Source organism: Pogona vitticeps, chromosome 1 (assembly GCF_051106095.1).
Source record: "Pogona vitticeps strain Pit_001003342236 chromosome 1, PviZW2.1, whole genome shotgun sequence".
In the NCBI taxonomy this organism is placed as follows: domain Eukaryota; kingdom Metazoa; phylum Chordata; class Lepidosauria; order Squamata; family Agamidae; genus Pogona; species Pogona vitticeps.
In genome coordinates, this window is record NC_135783.1 from 70,684,324 (window position 1) to 70,711,068 (window position 26,745).

General features: G+C 42.8%; 1 protein-coding gene across 6 annotated transcripts in view; it reads right to left on the reverse strand.

Annotated features, from left to right (window-relative positions):
- Nucleotides 1-26,745, reverse strand: part of ARID1B (AT-rich interaction domain 1B) — a 475,555-nt gene that overhangs the window by 372,034 nt on the left and 76,776 nt on the right. For all 6 annotated transcript variants that reach the window (XM_072994953.2, XM_072994947.2, XM_072994944.2 and 3 more), the window contains one exon: nucleotides 1,383-1,520. In XM_072994953.2, the coding sequence (XP_072851054.2) occupies nucleotides 1,383-1,520 (138 nt within the window). The remainder of the gene's footprint in view (nucleotides 1-1,382; nucleotides 1,521-26,745) is intronic.

Here is a 26,745-nt window from a genome sequence, read left to right on the forward strand (position 1 = left end):
AAAGAATAATCAAGTAAAATGGGGCTACTTGGATATATGGCAATTTTTTTGTGAATGTGGAGCAATTCAATCAATGCAGCATTTACATGAATGCAATTTATGCCCTACCACATGCAGTAATGAAGATTTAGTAAATGGTTGAGATACTGCTATTGAAGTAGTCTGCTTCTGGTCAAAACTAGTCTAATCATACTAATGATTTAAATTTGTTTGAACTGTATATTTCACAGACATCCATAATTCTAAACTGTGCAACCCTCTGATACAAATAGATAAAGTTTGCACATTTTCTATCCAGATGTCAACTTAAGTCAGTAAATGTAGACCAAGATGCCACACCATTAAACACTTTTCTGCTGAAAATGTATCAAAATCCAAGCTTGAGCCTTTAGGCTAACTCAAACATCTACTTTCTGAAAATCTGTATTACCCTCCAAATCTACAGTGCCCACCACAGATTCCCACAAACTGACATGCACTCTTTCTCTACTACCTCACTAAAAGTGCACAACATTTTTTGTTTTACAGGCAAGAATGTGCATATATGCAATTACTTTCACATTTCAGTTGTAAACAGTATAACTAACCATCCTTTATACAGTGGGGTCTCGACTTACGAACGACCCGACTTGAGAACAATTCGAGTTACGAACCTGCCCTATAGGGAAAGTAAGGACTCGACATGAGAACTTCCCTCGAGTTACAAACAGGGAAAAAAGTCCCCCCTCCCTCCCCTTAGAGGCTTCTGGAGGGGGGGAAAGGGTCAGAAACTTAAAAATAAATACTGTACTGTTAAATAAAGTCACTTACCAGGCCTTGGTAGCCCCCAAACCACAGGAAAAAGAGCAGGAAAGAGCTAAAAGCCGACACCCAGAAAGAGCCTGGCAGCCATTTTGTGGTTTTCCCCGCTCCTCTCCCCGCCTAACAGCTGATCGGCTGGCTCTGAGCAGGCTTCTGGAGGCTTGCTCAGCACCTAAAAAGCCTGCCTGAGTGCCTTTGTGCTGAAAAAATCAGCACAACATGCTTTAAAACATTATTTAAAATTGGCTTCGTTTTTTTAAAAAAAAAGAGTTCTAAAGTGCTGCCTTTAGTGTTCCCTGCCTTCCCTGAACCTAAGGGGAAAAATGAAAGAAAATATCCCCCTCTAGTGGCAGAAGGCAGAATAGCAGCTTCCCATTAGTTTCTATGGTCAGAAAAGAGCAGATACGGATTAAATGGTTTTCAATGCATTCCTATGGGAAATGCAGATTCGACTTAAGAACTTTTCAACTTGAGAACCACCTTCCAATACGGATTAAGTTCTTAAGTCGAGACCCCACTGTATGTTCCCTCTTAAATCCATTTGGAAACAAATATCAAAAGACATTTGGAGTTGGGCTTACCTGCTGGGCCTGGTATCGTTGCTGGGCCTGTGAAAGATACTGTGCCTGGGGTGGCAGATGTTGAGGTTGTGGTTGTTGGTTGTAATATGGCTGTTGGCAGTAACCAGTTACACCCTGTGGACCATACTGAGGTGGCATCTGTCAGCAAAAAAAGGCAAAACAGATATGGCATGAGAAGAATCAACACCAGCAATTGTATTTCCACCTCCATTTATGTATAAGATTATTTCAAAGGATCCTAAACCCTAAATGATTTGACGGGGACATATATCACGAAGTATATGTGTGGGAGCAATTCCGAACTGAAAAGCATTGATGTCTTTCACAAAAATCATATCATTATTTCAATATATTTTATTTAATGAATATTCAATGTGAATTAAACAAATTCAATTTGTATTTGACTAAATCAGATAATTCTGTAACTAGAACAATCTAAACCAATGATTATCAGCAATGATTTTTTTAATAAAGTGGTTCCATGACCTCTATCCTGGTGAAATTTAGAATAAAATTCAATTTTTAAAAAACCCTCCAGTTTCTGAATGTGAGATATTGTGATCTAAAGTCACAGGCAGGTTGATAATGGGGAGTGGTTCTCTCCTTGCAGATACCTGATTCCCAAACTGTTAAGGACTTTAAAAATAAACACTAACACTTTCACTTGAGCTGAGAAACAAATAAGTAGCTCCTTCAGAACTGGTGTTACAAGATTCCACCTAGCTATACTGGCTAGGCTCTTGCCACTGTAATTTGTATTATGAGAAGCTTCTAAACCTTCTTCAAGGCCAAGCCCACATACCAGGCCTCACAGTAATCCAGTCAAGACCAGACGGTGACCTACTATGGCCAAACTATCTTTTATCAAAAAGCAGTTGCAGCTGTTTCACCTGCCACCTCTGATTTAAAAAACAATTTTACTCTCCCTTCTATTCTACCTGTCCTTGAAGTGAGTGTGCCAAATAGGTTATCTCTCTCTCATTCATAGTGCCAAATTCAAAGAGGCATTATTTCACCAGCTAACCATCTTATCTATCGATTTTTACATTACAAAAATTAACAATGTATGCATTTTTCTCACAGTTAAAATCACCTTCACTCTCTTTTACAGAGAGGAAAACAGAAAGTAAATGAAATAAATAAATGTTTCAGTATATGATATCTACATAATATAAAATGTTGCCATATTCACCTGACTATTGTGATTTTAAATAATCCAGCAATGCAACTGTGAGTATTATTCGTGCAGGTAGTTGTAGTTTGAACATGTTCTTCAATTTTTCATGTCAATGTGTTTTGATGTACTAAGATTCTGAATAGGTTTGCTAGTCTTCACAGTAAGAGCCAAATAAATAAGTCTCCTACAACAAAACAGTCAATCATTTCAAAGAAAATGTAATCTCTTATTCCATGAAAACACAACACAATTTCATTGTCTTGAATGGATAAAAAACTATCTGCCACAAACACTAGATGTGATTATAAACTGTTTTCTGATAAAAAGAAATCTAATATATGCTTAGATGGCACAAGACAGCATCTTTGTGTTTAAAACACGATTGTTTCCAGTGCTACCAAGTTAAGAAAAAATGGTTCTCTTCTCTACATCTTCTCTACATCTCTGTCAATTAACTACAGTCTTCTTGTTTTTGACACTCACAAACTGATATACATGGAATGTGATGCGGGTGGGTAAATAACAGAAATTGGGAAGGGCATTAAAATGTCTTAAACTTAATATTGTTATTAGTGAGAACACCGTCCCAAAGTCCGCTACATTTCCAACAGCCATACATTGTTCATGAAAGACCGAAAAGCACTAAAACAAATCACAAACAACCAATCCAAGGCTAGGGGCAAGCCCTGCAAACTGATCAACCTTTTTATTTTTAAAGTCAAGTTATCTATAGTAATTTAGATTAAAATTAATTACTAATGTCTCATGAAAAATCTATCAGATCATGACAGGTCTTCCTAAGGTACACAAAACTGTAACATCTAGGACTGAACTTATACAGTGGTGCCTCGCTTAACAACAATCCATTCCAGGAAAATCGCTGTTAAGCGAAAACATCGTAAAGCAAAATTAAAAACCCCATTGAAATGCATTGAAAACCATTCAATGTGTTCCAATGGGGTAAAAACTCACCGTCCAGCGAAGATCCTCCATACGGCGGCCATTTTCGCTGCCTGTATAACGAGGAATCCATCCCTAAGCACAGCAGGGAGCCATTTTAAGCACCCAGCGGCCCTTTTGAAAACCTGACAATCAGCTGTTTTTGATCGTCGTAAAGCGAAAATCGGTTCCCGAAGCAGGGAACCGATCATCGCTAAGCGAAATTCCACCATTTAGACCATCGTTTTGCGATCACAATTGTGAAGATCTTCATAAAGCGGATTCGTTGTAATGCGGGGCAATCATTAAGCGGGGCACGACTGTACAAGCAAAGGATGATTCTCAGGACTTACTGGGGCCCTGCTTTGTCAGCATGGCTAGGAATGGGATGCTGCACACCTACACCATCATTCTTTCTGTTGCTGATTGGGAGCATGGGACATGCCAGAGATCTGCATGGCTTGCACTGCTTCCCCTTGTTTCCTCTCTCCTTTAGCCAACTAATCATAATACATCCTGGCCGTCTGGAAAGGCAGGACCTCTGAAGAAAATCTAGGAAAGGGCAGACTTATTTCTGTTCTGTTCTGGGAGCATGAAGGCGGTCCCTCAACTCAGAGAAGCCAGGCAGTCTCCTTCGACCTTCCCCATCTAGCCTACTTGGACACAGGAGAAAAGTCACCTGACAGTCTCCAACACCCATGCTGCACCAATGCTAATTACATTTGTGACCACCAAATTTGTGGACATATTTTATTATTTCTATGGGAAAAAAATATATTGTGTGAATTTCTCTGTTTGCTTGAGACATCCACTTCACCACACATACAAATTATACTTTGAAATTTGGTGCTGTTTGCTAAAATAACTCCATTTTACTAATGAATTTTAGGAGACTGCACATTCACTGAGGATGGACATGCCTCACTCAGTCTGCAATGTTTTTTAGGCTACAATCTTCAGAATCCCCTATCCATCCACTGATTCTGGCATCTGTGATCCCCAAAAGTAACTTCTCCAATCTCTGTACAAGGCAGGAAGAGGGGTGGGAAGAATACTATATTACCAACTGCTAAAACCTTCCCTTGTCTGATGCCCAACCTCCTTCCTTTATTCATCAGAAATTACTTCATTTCTTTACACAGAATCCAAGTCTGGAACAGAGACAGCTATGAGCTGGATAGGTCAGTAGAGATTATGGATCTGGAGCCACTAGTGGGGGGTTTCAAATCAACACTGCCTCCTTGGCAGGGGCTGAACTTAGTGATCCATAGGGTCCGTTTCATCTCTGCAGTTCTAAGATTATTACTACATTATCATAACTATTTTGTGCCAAACAGGAATTTACATCACACATTTCAATATCAAATGAGAAGAAAACGTGGTTCACTTAAAATTACCTTCAAATTACTGTTTAAGATACCACTAAAAGTATGTGTATGCAGAAAACTATCAATGTGATTAACTTTTACTTTGAAGATAATTTCCTTCTCACTCTGAATGCAAAATGATCATCTTATTTTGTGGGTCTTCCTTTACTCACGAATCAGGTGTGCACTGGAATATGCATTTGCACTCTAAAACAAAAGGTTTCATTCTAAATGACACCCAGGGCTGAACTCACTTATACACGTACACCAAAATTAAAACACAAGTGTATAATTCTAGCTTTATATTCAAATGCCCTAATTACGTAGTTTAAACTTAAAGCACATTCAAAGCAGCAGTTGAAAGCATTCAGTAACTCAGATCCATAAAGTCTACAGAGTACTTTCTAGCAAGACAGCTATATAAAAGGGAATTTTCCAAACTATAAAACAATGTTGTAAATTTTAATTCAAACAAACATGAAACTGAAAGACAAGAAATTCCTTAATGCTGACAGGCAAAAATGTGTACTTTGGTGGAAGTGCAGAAAAAAGTCACTTTCAGTCCTGTACCAAAACCACTTAAGGCACAGTAAGGGGTCTCCGAGCACATGCTTCTCTTTTTATATATGTAGTACACAGCTTTGGCAAAGTTTACAGCCTTGCCAAGCATTCCTGGAGATCACTGCTGTAAGAAAACACATTGCTCTTCAAAGTTAACGACACAAAAAACCTTTTAAATTCGCTTTTCCTTCGGGGGGGTAAAAATACAGTGGTGCCTTGACTTACAAACTTAATTGGTTCCAGAATGATGGTCATAACTTGAAATGGTCGTAAGTTGAAGCACCATTTCCCATGGGAATGCATTGGAATGTAATTAATCCATTTCGGCCAAAGAAAAAAAATAACACCGACACACAAAAAATTACCACTGCAAGATGCATCGGAAACGCAATTAATCCATTCTGGCCAAAGAAAAAACAACAGCAGAAAAGCAAACAAACCTGCAAGACTCATCAGAAAGGCAACTGATCCATTCCGGTCAAAGGGGGGGAAAAAAGCAAAAAGCAAACAAACCCTGCAAGACCTGTCAGAAATGCAACCCCATACACACACAAAACCCACCAAAAAGCAAACAGAGACTGCAAGACCCATCGGAAATGCAAAAAGAAAACCCCAAAAAGCAAACAGAGACTGCAAGACCCATCGGAAATGCCAAAAAATCATCAAAAAGCAAACAAACCCTGCAAGACCCATCGGAAATGGGGATAACCCCCCCAAAAAAGAAACAAACCCTGCAAGACCCATCACAACATAGAAACATAACCCCATCAACCAGCCCAAACCCACACTGCAAAACCCACCCAGAACAGCCAGTTTTAAAAAAGTAGAAAGCAGCACCTTACCAGGCAGTCCGAAGCCTCCTCTGAACGCACACTCTCTAACCGCTGAGGCGAAAGAGCTACAAAGAAGCAGCCTCTTCACCACCAACAGTTAGCAATTTGAATTCCCCACCTTTTTCCCTGCCTTTTTTCTGGTTGTAACTTGAAGCTCCAATCACAGGTCAAAGCAAAATTTTGCTAACGGAGCTGGTTGTAACTCGAAATGGTTGTACGTCAGGATTGAGGCACCACTGCAACTTCTTTCTCAACACTTCAAAGACAGTGAATGCAACAGTATTTTTTAAAAAATAAGTACTTGATGCAACATTTTGATATAATGGAATATGTATCTAAAGAGCCTCTGCTGGAAACAATTTTTCCATGGCACCTGATCTGTATTCTTGTTCTGATCAAAGACTCAGGTAACAATGCAGAGGAGGATGCTGATACTTCAGCAGAGCTGGATGCTGACTCAAACAGAGACTGAGAGGATATGGGGTCAAAAATGGCAAATTATCTCTGTTTTGTTTGTTGTGGGTTTTTCAGGCTCTTTGGCTGTGTTCTGAAGTTTGTTCTTCCTAACGTTTCGCCAGTCTCTGCCCTCTGAAGATCCGGCCACAGAGACTGGCGAAACGTTAGGAAGAACAAACTTGAGAACACGGCCAAAGAGCCCAAAAAACCCACAACAACCATTAGATCCCGGCCGTGAAAGCCTTCACAAATACATTATCTCTGTTTTGTCAGTATTGGAAAACACCAATGTGATACCTAGACCCAAGCTCCCTCTTAATACTATACCCTACATATGCCAATGAGTTGAACTCAGGAATACGGGAAACAGATATAAATCAGGACAGTTCTTTATCTTTTTCAGTATTGTCTACTCCAACTAGCAGGTCTTTAATATCACCTGCCCTCTGAGACCCTTTTAATCTGAGATTTTGGATATACCAGGATTGAATTTATGATCTTCTGCATGCAAAAAGCATATTCTCTAATGCTAAGATGTGGTCTTTCATTAAAGTACAGCATCTTTTAGTAGGAGATGTGTATATATACACTTGACTCTTTTAACTTTTTGATGGGACATACCAACTTAATCGTTTATCAGTAATATTAAAAATGCAGCTATTTCAATGAATGTTGACTATCACTTCCTTTCTTGAAAACACAAACATAAAATGTGTTTTTGTGTGTGTGATAAACACATCCTTGGTATATTTCAAATAAATGGATCCATCTTATTCATTCTATGTCTCTTAAAATAACATTATAAACATGTAACACACTTGGTGGCTCATGCCCATTGGGACCGGTAAGACAAGGTGGTCAGTGGAAGGAGAAACAAAAGTTAACATAAGGTAAGCTAGTTAGTTCTCTTTTGTCTGCTTCCTCTTCCCTTGCAATTCCCTTGCACAATTCCTTAACACTACATTTGACTTTTATGCTTTTAACTGCAATTTATTTATTGTATTGTACTTGTTTTACTCCACTTTATGATATTTGATTTATGCCCCAATTGTATTATTATTATTTGGTATATAATTATTTTGCTACTCTGTTGTTTTATCTGCTGTAAACTGCCTAGAGTGGCCCTGGCTGCCACATGGGTGGTGTATATAGGATGGAAAATGACAAATTTATGGATTAGCTTATTGGTCTACATAGCTGTATGACCATTTGAAACACAAATGCAGAAACCACTATGCAAAATATAACTGTGAATACTGAAACTACCTCTCAGACAGCAGTACTTAATATATATTTATTATCATTTATCTATTGAGGGTCCATCCTTGTGACATTTACTGGACTCCGGAGAAAAACGCATTACACCATACTAAGCAGTATTCTAAGAGCAGTCTCTGACTGAATTCCTCCTCGAAATTAGACTGGACTAAGAGATTGATTTTTCTCCTAGAAATTGGATTATGTGTCTGCCACTGTACTCACTAGGAACAGTCACAGAGCGTATGAGTAGCCTTACTTCCCCCTCAACATACTCTGAAAAAGTTACTTATTTGACTACATCCAATAAAATCTGCCAGCCAGCACAGCCAGTGCTTCATGTTCACTGGAGGACTCTAGAGTTCCCAAAGCCCTAAACATCTGCATGTAAACATTCATGTGTGCACACATATATATCACAATTAAAAGGTTTAAAAACAGCAAGAATTTTTCCCATCCCCGTTTAATTCAGTCCACCTATCTTGTAGAAATTAAATAGTTCCTCAAGTTCTTTTCAAATTTAATATACATAAAAACATATGAAGAGCCCTGCTGGATCAGGCCAAGGGCCCATCTAGTCCAGCTTCCTGTATCTCACAGTGGCCCCACTAGATGCCTCTGAGAGCACACAAGACAAGTAGGTACCTGTCTCCTGATACCCCTCAACCGCATCTGGCATTTGGAGGTAACTTCCTTTTAAACTGGAGACTATACATCCCCATCATGGCTTGTAACCTGACTTTGCCTCCAGGAATCTGTCCAAGTCCCTTTTAAAGGCATCACTGCCAGATACCATCATCACATTCTGTGGCAAGGAGTTCCACAGACTAACAACACACTGGGTAAACAAATAATTTTTTCTGTCTATTCTCACTCTCCCAAAATTCAACTTGAGGGGAGGTCTCCTGGTTCTCCCCTTCACGGATTGCTGCCTTGTTATGGCAAAGGGGGTGGAGTAATGCAGAGAAGCTATGGGCTATTCCTTACAGGGACACCCGAGACGGACAGGTCATAGTGGAGAGTTCCAACTAAACGCAATCCACCTGGAGCAGGAACTGGCAAGCCACTCCAGTATCTTTGCCAAGAAAACTCTATGGACAAAAACAAAAGGCTAAAAGATATGACACTGGAAGACGAGCCCCTCAGGTCAGAAGGTGTCCAACATGCTACTCAGGAAGAGCGGAGGACAAGTACAAGTAGCTCCAGAGCTAATCAAGTGGCTGGGCCAAAGCCGAAAGGACGCTCAGCTGTGGACGTGCCTAGAAGTGAAAGGAAAGTCCAATGCTGCAAAGAAAAATACTGCATAGGAACCTGGAATGTAAGATCTATGAACCTTGGGAAGCTGGATGTGGTCAAACAGGAGATGGCAAGAATAAATATTGACATCCTGGGTGTCAGTGAACTAAAATGGACAAGAATGTGGGCAAGAAGCCCATAGAAGGAATGGAGTAGCCCTCATAGTAAACAAAAGAGTGGGAAAAGCAGTACTGGGATACAATCTCAAAAATGACTGAATGATGTCAGTACGAATCCAAAGCAGACCTTTCAACATCACAATAATCCAGGTTTATGCACCAACCACCAGTACTGAGGAGACTGAAATTGACCTATTCAATGAAGATTTACAACACCTTCTAGAACTGACACCAAAGAAAGATGTTCTTGTCATTATAGGGGACTGGAATGCTAAAGTAGGGAGCCAAGAAATAAAAGAAACAACAGGTAAGTTTGGCCTTGGAGTTCAAAACGAACCAGGGCAAAGGCTAATAGAGTTTTGTCAAGAGAACAAGCTGGTCATCACAAACACTCTTTTCCAACAACACTAGAGGCGACTGTGCACATGGACATCACCAGATCGGCAATAATGAAATCAGACTGATTATATTCTCTGCAGCCAAAGATGGAGAAGCTCTATACAGTCAGCAAAAACAAGACCTGGAGCTGATTGTGGCTCTGATCATCAGCTTCTTATAGCAAAACTCAAGCTTAAACTGAAGAAAGTACGAAAAACCACTGGGCTAGTCAGGTATAATCTAAACCAAATCCCTTATGAATACACAGTGGAAGTGAAGAACAGATAGATTTGTTGGACAGAGTGCCTGAAGAACTATGGATGGAGGCTCATAACACTGTACAGGAGGCAGCAAAAAAAAAATCCCAAAGAAAAGGAAATGCAAGAAAGCAAAGTGGCTGTCCAACGAGGCCTTACAAATAGCAGAGAAGAGAAGGGAAACAAAATGCAAGGGAGATAGGGAAAGTTACAGAAAACTGAATTCTGACTTCCAAAGAATAGCAGGGAGAGACAAGAAGGCCTTCTAAAATGAACAGTGGCTGACACAATCCTGATTCGGTCTATATTTCTTTCATAGTGTTTATGGCTGTGTCCTTAAAAAGTTGAGAACGGCTGAGTTAGAGTTGTGTAGTCAGTTAGAATCAGTGTACTGTCAGCTATATACCGTATTTTTTGCACCATAAGACGCACTTTTCCCCCCCAAAAAAGAGGGGTAGAAAGTTTGTGCGTCTTATGGAGCAAAGGTGGTGACTTTGCCCCCACTGGCCCCGTGGGGAGCAGTGTCGCAAGGGTCCGTGGAAGCCTTCCAGGACCCTTGCGACACTCCCCCACCCCCGACGGGGCCAGTGGGGGCGAAATAGCGACCTTCCAAGACCTTTTGAGAGGCTTGAAAGCCTCTCAAAAGGTCCTGGAAGCTGCCGATTCCCCCCCTACACCCGTGAGGGGGTGGGGCAGCGTGGCAAGGCTCCTGGAAGGCTCCCTCGGACCCTTGCCACGCTGTCCCCACCCCCCCACAGGCGCAGGGGGGGAAATTGCCAGCTTCTGGCGAAATAGCGACCTTCCAGGACCTTTCAAGCCTCTCAAAAGGTCCTGGAAGCTGGCGATTTTACCCCCCTGCACCCGTGGGGGGGGGTGGACAGCATGACAAGGGTCCGAGGGAGCCTTCCAGGACCCTTGCCACGCTGCCTCACCCACGCTGCCCCACCCCCCACCACGGGTGCAGGGGGGGTTAAAATCGCCAGCTTCTGGCGAAATAGCGACCTTCCAGGACCTTTTGAGAGGCTTGAAAGCCTCTCAAAAGGTCCTGGAAGCTGGCGATTTTACCCCCCTGCACCCGTGGGGGGGTGGGGGCAGCATGACAAGGGTCCGAGGGAGCCTTCCAGGACCCTTGCCATGCTGCCTCACCCCCCCACGGGTGCAGGGGAGGTTAAATTGGCCATTTCTTGGAGTGTTTTGAGGCTTCCCAAGCCTCAAAACACTGCCAGGAGCTGGCGATTTTAACCCCCCTGCACCCGTGGGGGGGTGGGGGAGCGTCGGAAGGGTCCGAGTGAGCCTTCCAGGACCCTTATGACGCTTCCCCCACCCCCACGGGGCCCGTGGGGGTGAAATCGCCACCTTTTGGGGCTCTTCTGAAGCTTCCCAAGCCTCAAAGGAGCCCCAAAAAGTGGCGATTTTGCCCCCTCTGCCCCCCCGGAGGAGGCAGGAGGAGTCTCCAAAGGGTCCTAGAATGCACCCTAGGACCCTTTGGAGACTCACCCTGCCTCCCCCAGGGGCCTGAGGGGGCAAAATCGCCACCTTCTGGGGCTCTTTTGAGGCTTGTGAAGCTTCAGAAGAGCCCCAAAAGGTGGCGATTTTGCCTCCTCTGGCCCCCGGGGCAGGCAGGGTGAGTCTCCAAAGGGTCCTGGAACACACCCTAGGACCTTTTGGAGACTGACCCTGCCTCCCCTGGGGGCCAGAGGGGGCAAAATCGCCACCTTTGGGGGCTCTTCTGAGGCTTGGGAAGCTTCAGAAGAGCCCCCAAAGGTGGCGATTTTGCCTCCTCTGGCCCCCGGGGGAGGCAGGGTCAGTCTCCAAAGGATCCTGGAACACACCCTACGACCCTTTGGAGACTGACCCTGCCTCCCCTGGGGGCCAGAGGGGGCAAAATCGCCACCTTTGGGGGCTCTTCTGAGGCTTGGGAAGCTTCAGAAGAGCCCCAAAAGGTGGCGATTTTGCCTCCTCTGGCCCCCGGGGGAGGCAGGGTGAGTCTCCAAAGGGTCGTGGAACACACCCTAGGACCCTTTGGAGACTGACCCTGCCTCCCCTGGGGGCCAGAGGGGGCGAAATCGCCACCTTTGGGGGCTCTTCTGAGGTTTGGGAAGCTTCAGAAGAGCCCCAAAAGGTGGCGATTTTGTCCCCTCTGGCCCCCGGGGGAGGCAGGGTGAGTCTCCAAAGGGTCCTGGAACACACCCTAGGACCCTTTGGAGACTGACCCTGCCTCCCCGGGGGCCAGAGGGGGCGAAACCGCCACCTTTGGGGGCTCTTCTGAGGCTTGGGAAGTTTCAGAAGAGTCCCAGAAGGTGGCGATTTCACCCCCTCTGGCCCCCAGGGGGGCAGGGGGAGTCTCCAAAGCATCCTGGAACACACCCTAGGACCCTAGAACCCTAGGGTGTGTTCCATAAGATGGACCTCTCCATAAGGCTCACCAAATTTTAGGTGAAGAAAGCAGATTATTTTTTTCCTGTTTTCTTCTCCTAAAAATTTGGTGCGTCTTATGGAAAGGTGCGTCTTATGGAGTGAAAAATAGGTAATCAGTAACCATAATATGAATCAGCTCAACTCTGTTCATATAACCAATCATCATTATTTTTCCTACAATATACTGTTTTTGATCTGTTTTGATATTCAGAACTGTAAGTAAGTGAAACCTTTTATTTTTTTCCCTCTCTTACCATTGTCTCTAAGTGAATTATTGAGACTGTAAATACCAGTTAAGGAGAAGTAACAATAAGGAACTAGAGACCAAATTGCTAACATGCACTGGATTATGGAGAAAGCCAGAGAGTTCCAGAAAAACATCTACAGTACTGTACTTCCGCTTCATTGACTACGCAAAAGCCTCTGACTGTGTCAACCACAGCAAACTATGGCAAATTCTTAAAGAAACGGGAGTGCTTGACCACCTTATCTATCTCCTGAGAAATCTATATGTGGGACAGGAAGCAACAGTTAGAACTGGATAGGGAAGAAGTGACTGGTTCAAAATTGGGAAAGGAGTACGACAAGGCTGTATATTGTCTCCCTGCTTATTTAACTTATATGCAGAATACATCCTGCGAAAGGCTAGACTGGATGAAGATTGCCGGAAGAAATATCAACAACCTCAGATATGAAGATGATACTACTCTGATGGCAGAAAGTGAGGAGGAATTAAAGAACCTCATAATAAGGGTGAAAGAGGAGAGTACAAAAATGGTCTGAAGCTCAACATAAAAAAACTAAGATCATGGCCACTGGTCCCATCACCTCCTGGCAAATAGAAGGGGAAGATCTGGAGGCAGTGACAGATTTTACTTTTTGGGCTCCATGGTCACTGCAGATGGTGACAGAAGCCACAAAATTAAAAGATCCCTGCTTCTTTGGAGGAAAGCGATGACAGCATCTTAAAAAGCAGAGACATCACCTTGCTGACAAAGGGCTGCATAGTCAAAGCTATAGTTTTTCCAGTAGCGTTGTATGGAAGTGAGAGCTGGACCATAAAGAAGGCTGACCCCTGAAGAATTGATGCTTTTGAATTGTGGTGCTGGAGGAGACTCTTGAGAGTCCCCTGGACTGCAAGGAGAACAAACCTATCCATTCTGAAGTGCTCACTGGAAGGACAGATCCTGAAGCTGAGGCTCGAATACTTTGGCCATCTCATGAGAAGACTTCCTGGAAAAGACCCTGATGTTGGGAAAGTGTGAAGGCAAGAGGAGAAGGGGACGACAGAGGACAAGATAGCTGAACAGTGTCATCGAAGGTACCAACATGAATTTGACCAAACTCCAGGAGGCCGTGGAAGACAGGAGGGTGTGGCGTGCTTTGGTCCATGGGGTCACGAAGAGTCGGACACGACTTAAAGACTAAAGAACAACAACTCCTGGTTCTGTTATTGTGTGTGAGAGAAAAGCATTTCCCTCTTTCCACTTTATTCATCCCCTGCATAATTTTATACATCTCAGCCATGTCCACCCTCGGGCGCCTTTTCTCTAGACTGAAGAGCCCCAAATGCTGTAGCCTTTTCTCATAAGACAATATCCACTGGTTTGCCCACATCCAAATGACTGTTGACGTTTTCAAAGAATTCTAAAAGGTTTGTGAGGCAAAACTTATCCTTACAAAAGCCATGCTGATTTTCTCTCAGCAAGGTTTGTTCTTCTATGTGTTTTAAGATTTTATCTTGGATGAGGCTTTCCACCATCTTCCCTGGAATAGATGTGAAGCTAACCAGCCTGTAGTTTCCCGGGCCCCCCCTCCTTCCCTTTTTTAAGATTGGCATGACATGTGCTATCCTCCAGTTCTCTGGCACTGTGGCTGTTTTAAGGGACAAGTTGTACGTTGGGTACTTTCAAATCCAAACTGAAAACATGGATGTACATCCAGGCCTTCTCTCCTGTCAACATCTGATCTCTTTTTGCTTTGCTATTTATTATTTATTATACTTTGCACAGTATTTGTTAGTTTTGAATGGTAATGTTTTTCTGTCCTTTTATGTATTTATGATATGTTGTAAGCCGCCCAGAGTGGTAAAATATACCAGATGGGCGGGATATAAATTGAATAAATAAAATAAAATAAAATAAATATATTTTAGTTAAGAATTATGCAAATCATTTTTTCCTCAAAAAAGCAGTGGTTTCCAACCTTGGGTCCCCAGATGTTCTTGGACTAAAACTTCCAGAAGCCTTTGCCACCAGTTGTTCTGGCCAGGATTTCTGGGAGTTGTAGTCTGGGGATTTAAGATTGGGAACCACCACTACCCTAAAGTGTTCATCCTCTCACCACCACAATATATATTGTGGTGGTGGGAGGATGAACACTTTAGGGTAGTGGTGGTTCTCAACCTTAAATCCCCAGACTACAACTCCCAGAAATCCTATATATGAAAGTAGGAAGAAAATAGCCTTGAAAAGCAACTCTTTATATATATTTTAAACAGTTGCTTTTCAAGGCTATTCTCTTCCTACTTTCATCCAGAATTCCAGAAATAAAATGAAAAGAAACCAAATGTTTCTTCTCCCCTTCTTACTAGAGCAGAGATGTAGAAGGAGACCTCCTCCAAGAATCAGTACAAAACTGAAAGAAACCCCAGGCATAAGAACACTGGCTAGGACACAGCACTGTATTGAGTCTATAACAAGCTAGTTTTCCATAAGAATCCCTTAACCTGGCTGGCCTATCTTCCCACCTTCCCCAGTGCTTTTCTTCAGGCTAAGAAGTTTCCGCTCCTGAACCCTCTTGAACCTTAAGGGTCTTTGTAGGGAGGTTCCTGACCGCTGAATTGCTAAAGAGATATGACACAACCAAGATACTGACACAAGAAGAGGCTAACAATCAATACCACCCCATTGACAGCTATCAGTAGGCTGACTGGGGCAGCCTGAGTCTTATAGAGAAATGCAACTAAGCAACTACCTATTAAAATGGGAGTATTTGCTATATACACATCTCAGTACAGAACGGCAAATTGTCTGCTAAGATTTCTAACAACTGGAAGGACAAGCAGTATACTGAAAAAGTTCACTTGACACTGCTGTTTATTTTGGAGGAAACCACTTACCTATCTGTCCTTCTTGCCAGAGACTTGGTAGCTTTCTATTTTCATCAAGACCATAAGGCAACAGGAACAACTCTACTACTTTCCAGTGTAACCCTGGCTGCCAAACCTGATGTGTCAAAGTCAAATGTTAGGGAATTTTAGAAGATAACCTCTACTGCAACTGTAATGTCAGTTTTATAACCTTCTGGCTGTGACATGTCCTGCAAATGCTGGAGTAAATTTGCTAGGCTATGGGAATTAGAAGAGAGTAACCAGGAAAATGGAAACATTTAACAATGTGTAAATCAAAGGGGGTGCAGTTTTGAACCAGTCATGCACGCTGTTTCAACAACTGTTTACTTAGGTTCTACCGTATGTACATTCAGAATTGTATTCTATGCATATTCAGAGTTCAGCGTAAATGACCTATAATAAAGTGTATATAAGATAACAATTTTAGGTAATCAACAAAAAAACGAAAACCCCAAAAATGCAGGAGAAGTTTTAACTGGCATTTTTTTATATAACTTTTGTTCCTAACCAGAGCATGACATTTTTAACTGGACATATTTCTTTACAATTTCATACATGATGTGCTCTTTTATATTCAACCCATCTGAACATTCTCTCTCCTCAACAGATTGATTCTTGAAGTAATGACTTAATCAAGTTTAAAAAAAATAATATCTCTGGATCTTTTCCCCTGCCCGCTTTTGGCCCAGCTATTTTTTTTTTTACGATTGAAAGGAGAAGGGAAAAATATCTGCAATTCAACAAAAATCCAGACTTAATATTTTTTAAATTATGGGTGACTATATGCAAGTTACATTTTTGTTCTTAACAGAATCAACGCCATGTTTAGCTGCATCTATTTAACTTTAAAAAGAAAATAAACTTCAGTGCTTTTGGTGGTAACAGAGATAAGAATCTTTTAGCAATATCCTTAAACTAACCTATCTTTCCTCTACCCAATAATCACATTGCAGGGCTTAACGATAATTTAGAGTTAGGTATGTCATTAGCAAGTTTTAAAAATCAATTTGAGTTTTATTATTACATGGCATTTATATTGCATATGCAAAAATAGTTTTATGTTGTCACGTACAACACTTATCATATACTAAATGTCATAATGTTTTTATCTATTTCACACTTTCACTATTAAGAAATTCGTTTTCAACAATTTACTGTTTTATATAGCATACATGTTTATAACTTCTTTTATTTATATAATCAAAAATTGCTATTGCAATTATTTGAAACTCCTAAGATAATTTCTTTTTAAATGGATCATCAACATTTGAGGTTTTCAAGACAACCCCATATATGTTTAATTTACAGTTAATAGAAAATGGCAATCCCATCTTCTTTAGATTATCTGATTCCAAAGTATATGGTCCTATGCTTCATGCTTCTGTGAAGATTTATACATTAAAACAACTCAATAATCCCTAAAAATTTAATTTTTTACAAGAGATCTCTGGTCCAGCTAGGGTTGCTTCCATTAAACAGGGGCTTCCACCAAGCTAACTCATGAGGATGCTATTTCTCCCAGCAGCAAAGTCAACAGCACAGTAACAGCATACGCATGCAGCAACAAAATGACCACGCCCACACAGTCCCTGAGCAGCTCGGTCACCAATCATACTGCCATTCCCATCAGTGTTTCAACATTATTCATGCAAGCAAGCAAGAATACAATAATGACTACTGAACCCCTTCCATCCCCTTCCCCACATGTAATGTATACCTCTGCTACAGAAAGACCATTAGTAAAATGGGCCCCATAGGGTCTCATGGTTCTTCTCAGACATATGCTCAAATCCCATAGCAGCTCAAATATAGGCAGAAACAGAAGAAATTGAGATAGAGAAACAATCAGTACCAAAAAGAGCAGGAAAAGCTACCAGTCACAAGAGTCATCTGCTCCAGTGGCTAGAAAATTCACTAGAAATAAAGAAGATGAATCTTAGTTCCTATTGCAGTATGAGAAAAATAATGATAATGACACTGTACAGGTTAAGTATTGACACGTGAACAACAAGGTGTGTGTTGTTTTGGTTAAAAAAAAGAATAAGGAAAGAATCCATATGAACAAGCAAGAATGTGAGCAACTACTGTATGTTGCCTGCCTATCTAGCAGTTTAGAAAGGCTAATTTCCCATTAAAAATCCACTAACCAATCTTGCCAATGTTTCCTTCCCATCCTGGCTTTTCATTACAAAAGCTTAGAAGCAAAACAATGCTGGCAGTGGCAAAAAAAAAAGATTTTAGAGATTAAAACAAAGAGTTAATGAAGCAAAGCCAGAGATTGAGTTAGCAATACTCATCTCAGATGCAACAGTGGAATAGCAGTGGGAAAGTCACTCACACCTCAGATTTCTCCTAGTAATTCACTAACCATACTCCCTTCTGGCACCCTCCAAAATTCATGCATTTTTCTTCCTACAGCTGCTTTTCACTATTGACATTACCTAACTTTAGTGCAATAATATCAGTTAACACACAACTACTACATATATTTGTATTAGGACATTTTCACATCATCTGATACAACAGGATTAAGCAGTGACCCCTACCTTCACCTGTTAGACACAACTTTAAAACAGAATTGCACAGCACAGCATATAAATACTTGAATTTAACTTGGTAAAGGTTAAGAGGACAAAAAGAAAAAAAGGAAGAGAAAATAACACATGAACTTATTACTGCACTTATGGCTTTGATTTTTGGATGTACATAGAACCAGCATTTCTGATAGAGTCACCTGACATTTCCCACTTTTAATACTCAACAAACGCTTCTGAATTATTTCAAAATAAACCCATTATTAAAGACGTGACATATTGAATTATATAGCAGACAAAGGCTAGAAACTGTACAGAGGTCAGATCCTATGCTTTTCTGTGAAGTAAGAGAGCAACTGTTATTCTCCCTTTCTGGAGTACAGCAATAAACACAAAACAGAACCACATGAACAATGACTTCAGCAAAAGTATGCAAACTTTTGAACTACTCTTATCCTTTCTTAAAAATATTATGCCAGGAGAAAGAACAATCCTGGCTTCAATACACATTCCTGCAGGGTGAAGTATAGTCTTAGACTCAATGTTCACACTTAGCACTAAAAAGGTCTTAACATATGGTTTTATATGACAACTAAAGTGGCTCAAAACAAAGAAAGAAAAGAATCCCACATACTAATCAACATTAGAGAATGAAATAAACAACAGAGATTGTTCTCTCCTTTTCTTTGGTGAGACATACACATTTATGAGACTTGTGTTCTAACCTGAGACAACATTGAAAATGTTGCCTGTGCATTCTTAGCAACTTAATTTATTTTAAAAAGCTGTCAGTCAAGCCTATGTTATCAAGTGGGAAAGTAGAACAAGAAGTTATGATTAGAAGGCATCAAGTTATCAACATCACTAAATTCCATCTTGATTTATGCCTATTTTCTTATGTCACTACACTGACACTCCAAGGGAAACAATTTATCTGTAAGATTCTGTCAAATGAAACACAACTGAGAAAAACATCAATTCTCCAACAAATTCCATTCTGTTAATTTACCACTGCTTAGTGGAAAGTAACAAAATCCTTTATGTTCTGTAGAAACTGATTTTTTCTTCATAGATGGCAAAGTAACGAATGCCATTATATACACATCATAACCTTACTTATTTACCATTTTTAAAAAGGAGATGTAAGTAATAAGGCAAGAGGTACCAGGAAAAAAATGAGATTGTTAGTCCACACATCTCTATTCATCTACTTTGACAGCTACAGCATAGCAGACTTATAATAATACTTCAAATATTAGCATTCTCTACTATCACAAATATCATGGATTATTCAGAAGTGGATAGAGATCCTATTAAAGCTTTCTCCACAGAAAATAAAGACGTTACTTACCTGTAACCATAGTTCTTTGAGTGGTCCTCTGTGAATTCACATATATGGGTATTTTCTGCACCTGCGCTGACTCTCTTGGAAGATTCTAGAGCTAAAAGTAACAATTTTATGGTGTGATCCTCCACGAGGTATATGCTCCTCCCACCCACCATCTTCCCCAGTTCCTGAATTTCATCCGCCGGGTATGAAGGAAAGAATTAATTAATTAATTAATTAACCCGTGATGGATAGAGGGGAAGGATGGGCGGGTTGTGTGAATTCACAGAGAACCACTCAAAGAACTACGGTTACAGGTAAGTAACCTCTTTTTCTTTTTCATGGCCTCTGTGAATGCACACATATGGGTGACTAGCAAGCTGCACTTACCGGTTGGTGGGTCGTCACGGTAAGAAGGATGACAGGACAGCTCTGCCAAATGCAGCATCTTGGCGTGCTCTGACGTCTAGATGGTAGTGCTTGACAAATGTGGACGGTGTGGACCACGTGGCGGCACGACAGATGTCAGGAACGACAGATGTCAGGAACCTCGGTTCCGCTGTGAAAGGCAGTAGAGGTGGACAGTGCCCTGGTGGAATGAGCTGTCAAATGTTCTGGAGGGGGCTTTCCCAACAAGAGTCACTTTATCAGGGTGAAACTGGATAAAGGGAGGATCGGCTCAAAGAGCAGCGAGTTCACTAGCCCGTTTGGCTGATGTGATTGCAAAAAGGAAGGCTGATTTAAGAGTCAGGAATTTGAGGTCGATGGACACCATGGGCTCGAACAAAGGCCGCATCAAGGCATTAAGAACCAGCTGCAGTGACCACTGGGGGGTGATATGTTGTTGAGGAGGGCGAATATTGTTGAGCCCTTTGAGGAACTTCTTGACAGTTGGGTGAAAAAACAACTTGGAAGAGGAAGAATCATCGGGCTGGTGAGCCATAATGGCTGAAAGATAGACCTTTAATGTGGACTGGGAAAGGCCAAAACTGAAGAGATGGAGGAGATAAGCGAGCAGAGTCTTCAAAGAGACAGGCATAGCAGGTAAGTTATTGTCCTGAGTATACTTTAAGAAAGACTTCCATTTATTTTCGTATAGGAGGGTAGCGGAAGGTTTTAGGGCTCGAAGAAGAACCTGCATCACATCGGGAGTATCCTCCATGCCGCAAGACTGAGAGAGGCGACGTCTGGGTAAGAACGAGGCCGTGGTCGAGTGAGAGGAGATCTGGGCAGAGAGGAATGTCAAATTCAATATACATAAAAACATATGAAGAGCCCTGCTGGATCAGGCCAAGGGCCCATCTAGTCCAGCTTCCTGTATCTCACAGTGGCCCCACTAGATGCCTCTGAGAGCACACAAGACAAGTAGGTACCTGTCTCCTGATAGGTGAGTGAACCATGGCTGGCAGGGCCAATATGGGGCTATCAGGATCGCGTTGGCCCCGTCCTCTCGGAGACGGACGATTACCCTCTGGATGACAGGCAGAGGGGGAAATACGTATAGGAGATCTTGGGACCAGTCCATCAGGACTCTCTCCCAGAGAGTTGCTGTCCCATCTGCTCTGGAGCAGAACTGGGGACATTTCTTGTTGGCATCGGCTGCAAAGAGGTCTATTGAAGGCGTGCCCCATCGTCGGCACAGTCACTGGAATATGACATAATTCAGAGTCCATTCGTGTGTTCTCATCGGTAGCCAACTGAGCTGATCTGCCAAGGTGTTGTCGTCGGTGGAAATGTGGATGGCAACAGGGAAAACATGGTGGGAATAGCACCACTCCCAGAGGTCGACAGCTAGGTAGAGTAGAGAAGACATAAAAGAGTGCAGTGGTGTTGTCTTAACCGACCAGATAGGTTGGATATAAAGTAAATAAATAAATAAATAAATAAATAAATAAATAAATTGTCTGTTGCCAATTGCACTACTTGTCCTCGGAGAAGAAAGGTGGGGAACACTTTGATGATTGCCAACTGTTCTAGGTGGTTTATGTGAAGTGGCAGTTCTTGTTTGACCAGAGTCTGTGGACTGTGTGCTGAAGGCAATGAGCACCCCACCCCGTGAGGCTGGCGTCGGTTGTAACCTGTATCGAAGGTCTTAGAGGCGAGAAAAGCCTGCTGATGAGAAGGTTGTCTGGGCGAGTCCACCAGCCGAGCTGGGAGGCTAGTTCTGGTGTCACCGGCAACAGAGCCGACGAAGGGTCTGTGAGCAGAATGAATAGGGAAAGAAACCATGCCTGCAGGGATCTCATTTTGAGCCTGGCGTGTTGGACGACGGCCGTCGTTGATGCAATGAGTCCCAGGAGGTGTTGGGCGTGATGCGCCGAAATGGAGTGATGTGTTTGAAAAAGGCGGACAGCCTTTTGGGTTTTTCCTGATCCCATCTAGGGGCAGGAAAGCTCTTGCATGGAGGGAGTCTACCTCCATGCCTATGAACTTGGCCATTTGGTTTGGGATCAAGTGTGACTTTTTGAGGTTGACCTTGAGACCGAGACTGTGGAGCGTATGGCGGGATTATCTCTCACGCTTTTATGGCATCGTGGTACGATGTCGCCACTATCAACCAGTCGTTGATGTAGGGATAAATGTTTACTCCCTGCAGCCGGAGGAAGGCAGCTACCGGCGCCATGCACTTGGTGAAAGTCCGGGGGGCGGTGGAGAGCCCGAACGGGAGGGCGCAAAATTGGAAGGCAGTGCCGTTGAAATGAAACCGGAGGAATTTTTGATGGTCCGGGTGAATGGATATGTGGAAATAGGCATCCTGCAGGTCGATAATTATGAACCAGTCTCCCTGGGAAAGCAAAGGGATAATAGAGTCCAGTGTAAGCATGTGGAATTTGCAGGGAGATATGAAACGGCTGAGATCGGCAAGATCAAGGATGGGGCGGAGGCCTCCATCTTTCTTAGGAACAGTAAAGTATTTTGAGTAGAAACCGTTGAGGGAGTCCGAAGTAGGGACTGGAAAAATGGCATGTTTCTGGAGAAGTTTGGTAACCTCGTCCTTCAAAGCAGAAGAGTAGGGGATGTATCGAATAAACCCCAACGGAGGTAGTTCGGAGAAGTCTATGAGGTAGGCAGAAGCTATAATGGATAGAACCCATTTGTCTGAGGTAATGGATTGCCAACGATGGAAGAATGGGGCTAGCCTGGTACAGTTCACTGGACAGAGAGGAATGTCAGACAAGGGAGGTATAGGTAGTTGTCAATATTGCTTACCCTTTCATTGTCTTTTGCGAAAGGATTGGCGCTGACGAGGCAGGGTTTGAGGTTGGTACGATGCCATCAGACGCTGGGGGGCAGGTAGGGATCTGTCGGCTTGATGGGGGCAATACTGTCTATAAAGTTGGAACCTTTCATTTTGGTATTGCTTAGGATGAAACTGTCCCGAACGGTAGAAGGGCCGTTGATAGGAGGAAGACGGCTGGGCAGAATAAGAGCATGCAGTTTTGCGCCTCTTATGGAAGTCTTCCATGGTGTCATCGGTTGTGGAGTTGAACAGGCCGGCATCGTCAAAAGACAAGTCCTCAATTCTTGACTTGGTGTCATCAGAGATTGTGGAGGATTTAAGCCAGCCATGGCGTCGAAGAGAAATAGAGGTGACCAAAGTTTTAGAAGCGGCCTCAGCGGAGTGTTGCGCCGCAATCCTCTGATACTTGGCGAGAGAAATAGCTTGTAAATGGATATTGATGAGGTCAGATTCATGGGTTCAGGAGATGATTCAATGAAAGGAAGGACTTGATTCCAAAGATGATGCTGAAAAGCGCCCATAATTGCCTGATAACTGATGCTTCTGAGTAAGAAGGCTTGCAGAGAGTAAATCTGTTTGGCCATCGTGTCAAATTTCCTGCCGTCCTTATTGGCAAGGGTAGGTTTGGCCTTAGCCTGGGTTTGGGCCTGACTAGACTCGACGATGATAGAGTTAGGTCCTGGATGTTTATTGAGGAATTTGGCATCGGCACCGTGGGTCCTATAGAGGCCATCGGTGCAGCGAGAGATCTGCATGATAGAAGGAGGTTTTCCCCAGGTGTCCTTAATAAGTTGAAGGATAGACTTGTTAAAAGGGAGACTCAAAGGAACGGGACACTCCTGATTGATGTCATCGAACATCAGGTCGGCATCAGCGGATGAGGGTTGTTCAGTGTCGAGATTTAGGGCTTGTGCCATTTGAAAGATGAGAGTCGAATAGGAGGAAAAGTCATCTGAGGAAGAAGAAGAATGGCTGCCCCTCGTATCTGGGATTGGAGGGGGAAGGTCGGGCTCATGGGAGGACTCAGAGTGTTGTGCCTCCGAAGATGCAGGGAAGCCTGGAGATGGAGGGTAGTCTGATGGACCAAAGCCTTCCATTGGGGGAGCTTGATGCCCTTGGGGTGGCAGGTCTTCGAAAGGGCCCTGAGATGTTACCGGGTCCGGCATCGAGGGTGCAGGACGCAATGATAGGGCCTTGCAAACCTTGTCTTGCATCCGCTTAGATGGGACGAGGGGGCGAACGGACGGAGCCGAAACTGTCGGGGCCAACGGCATGGGGGAATTCCAGCGTCGTTCTTGGCCATTCAGCCTGCTCAGGCTGGTACCTCTCGTACCAGGATTGCCACATAAAGGGGTCAAAATGGTATGGTACCATTGGAAAGGGGCATAAGTCGCCTTGCAATGGGACCGACCTCGATGGAGAGAGGTGATTTTGTTTCTCCGTTCTCTTCCGTGGAGGCGAAGGGGGAACCTTCAGATCGGATGCCGAGCTTTCAGCTGCCCTCCCTGAGTCGGGGTTGGAATGGGCTGAGGCCGGGCTGGACTGTGGCGCAGCTGCATTGAGGCCAATGCTCGGAGTTTGGGGCGGCATCGGGGGGGGGCGCAACATCATGGGCATCATCTCCGTCCGAGGCTAAATCAGGGGCTTCTCTGGATGACTCCTCGAGGATAGGGGAAGGCAGAGAAGGCTGAGGGGGCTCCACTTGGGGAACTTTGTCCTTTCTGGGCCTCTTAGGGGCAGGTTTAAGTTTTTTCTTCGAGCTGGGATCGTGCGCTCGAGACTTCTGAGAGGAGGGCAACTTGTTCTTACCAGACGATTTTGCTTTCTCAGCAGTGTCTTTAACTGGTAGCACAGAGGTAGAGTCAGAAGTCGACTAGCCTACTGGAAGTCTATCGGCTGAAAGGGCAGGAGATCTAGCCGCTTCTGAAGACGAAGCAGGAGGATTCATATCTGTTTGCCAAAGGTAAGACCAAAGTCTTTGGAGCCTCTGTTTAAGTGCCGGCTTGGTTAAATTTTTATAAGCAGGACACAAATGGGTAGGATGTTCCTCACCCAAACAAAAAAGGCACTGGCTATGACCGTCCGAAAGTGTGATTTTATGCGCACAGGTCGTACACCTTTTAAAAGGAGATGGTGAGGCCGTAAGCAAAGAACTAGGGAAGGGGGGGGAAGGGAATAAAAGGACCGCGGGAAGCCGATTAGGTAAACAAAAGACATGGAGGATCACTAAGTAGGTAATTCGAAGTACAGATAAACAAACAAAAGCTCAAAGGAGCCTAGAAAAATAGCCAAAAGGCAAACAGTGAAGCACTCAATCTTTCCTGAGAACCGTTCAGCTCGACAGAAAAAAGGAACTGGGGAAGATGGTGGGTGGGAGGAGCATATACCTCGTGGCGGATCACACCATAAAATTGTTACTTTTAGCTCTAGAATCTTCCGAGAGAGTCAGCGCAGGTACAGACAATACCCATATGTGTGCATTCACAGAGGCCACGAAAAAGAACTGCCTGATTTGTGGGTTGAGAAAAAATGTGGTATATTCAAGTCAAATGTGCATCTTATTCAAAACTATTTTATTTCTCTAAATCAAAAAGTCCTTATTTAATTTTTAAAATAAATTCTAAACTGTGTTTCTACCAAAAGAACTAAGAAAAAGCACCAATAGCATTAATACAAGGTGTTTTGTGTACTGAGTGTTGTACAAAGTCTCATACATGAGACTCCAGCTCATGGCCCCAAGACACAAGACAGGAATCTAATATATGGATAAATCTTCTCTGCATATTATCATAAACACTGCCTTCTTGACCTAGTTGAATGAAAACCAGTTTTGTCCTCTTGCTTTGGTCCCCCTGCAGTAATCGATGCAACAAATTCACCTTATTAAATACATGGTGGGATCCCCTAAAGATGGTGGTGTGTATGTGTGCATTTAACTCAGGAAATGACTAAACAAGCATATGTTCTGCTATTTATGCTGTGTTTCTCACCATTCCTTTCAAAATTTACTCTGTTAACTATACAACATTAGTGCACTGCTAACTGTGAGTAAATCTGAGCTTCCTGGCACACATATGCAGCATACTTTGGCCGGCAGGGCTTGGTGTTTTTGTTTGTTTGATTTGTTTTGTTTTTGGGTAGTATTTCTACTTGCATTATTTTGTATTGCTTTTGGCTTGTGTGACTGACAACATCAGTTCTTTACAGCTGGGTATGTCCAGATGACATTACTGATTATGCACAAAGTGGGACATGATGTGCAAGTGAACCGTCCTCCTTTTCCCTCCCTTCTGCGTGCACTGGTAAGAACTACAGCTCCAATGCAATTTCTTATTTTTTTAAAGTTTTCTCCTAGTGTACTGCTAAAGTATGTATAGACACATGTTTTGTGGCAAAGCATGTTTTTTCAGCTTTAATCCCTATTTCACTTTAAATAAAGGAACGGAAAAGCAGCCTGAATGCCAGCAAAAGGGATGGATAAGAAGATGGTGATAATGGCAGAGAAGACTGAGAGAGAAGGGATTTGAAACACACCATCCCAGAATAATTAAATATTTTGTGTGAACTGCAGCAGTGATTTAAATGTCAGGGTGTAGTATAGAGAAGTCCCATCAACCTGGGACAAACCTGTATGAGATCACACCTTCAGTGGCAGGGCACACATTTTGCTAGCTTCAGTCCATGGCATCTGCAGGCAGGGTCAGTAAAGAATCCCACTTAAGACCCTGGAAAGTTACTGCTAGTCAGTATCAGCAGTACTGGGTTAGATTGACCACTAGTCTACCTGTATATAAGGCAGTATCCTATGTCTGGGTCCTTAGGAGACTAGGTGAATGCCAAACAATCAGTTCCACAGCAACTCAGAACTGGGCAGTGTATCCAATTATAACTAGTGGTAGGCTTTTGCTGTTGTCTCATATATATAATTAAAAATCTACATTACTCCTCTGAAATCATGTATATTCAAATCGGCAAGCAAACAAAACATTTGTTGTTGTTCCAACTTATGTACCACCTCATAGTGTTAAAGCACTCTCTGGGCAGTTTACAACATAACTATGCAAAGAACA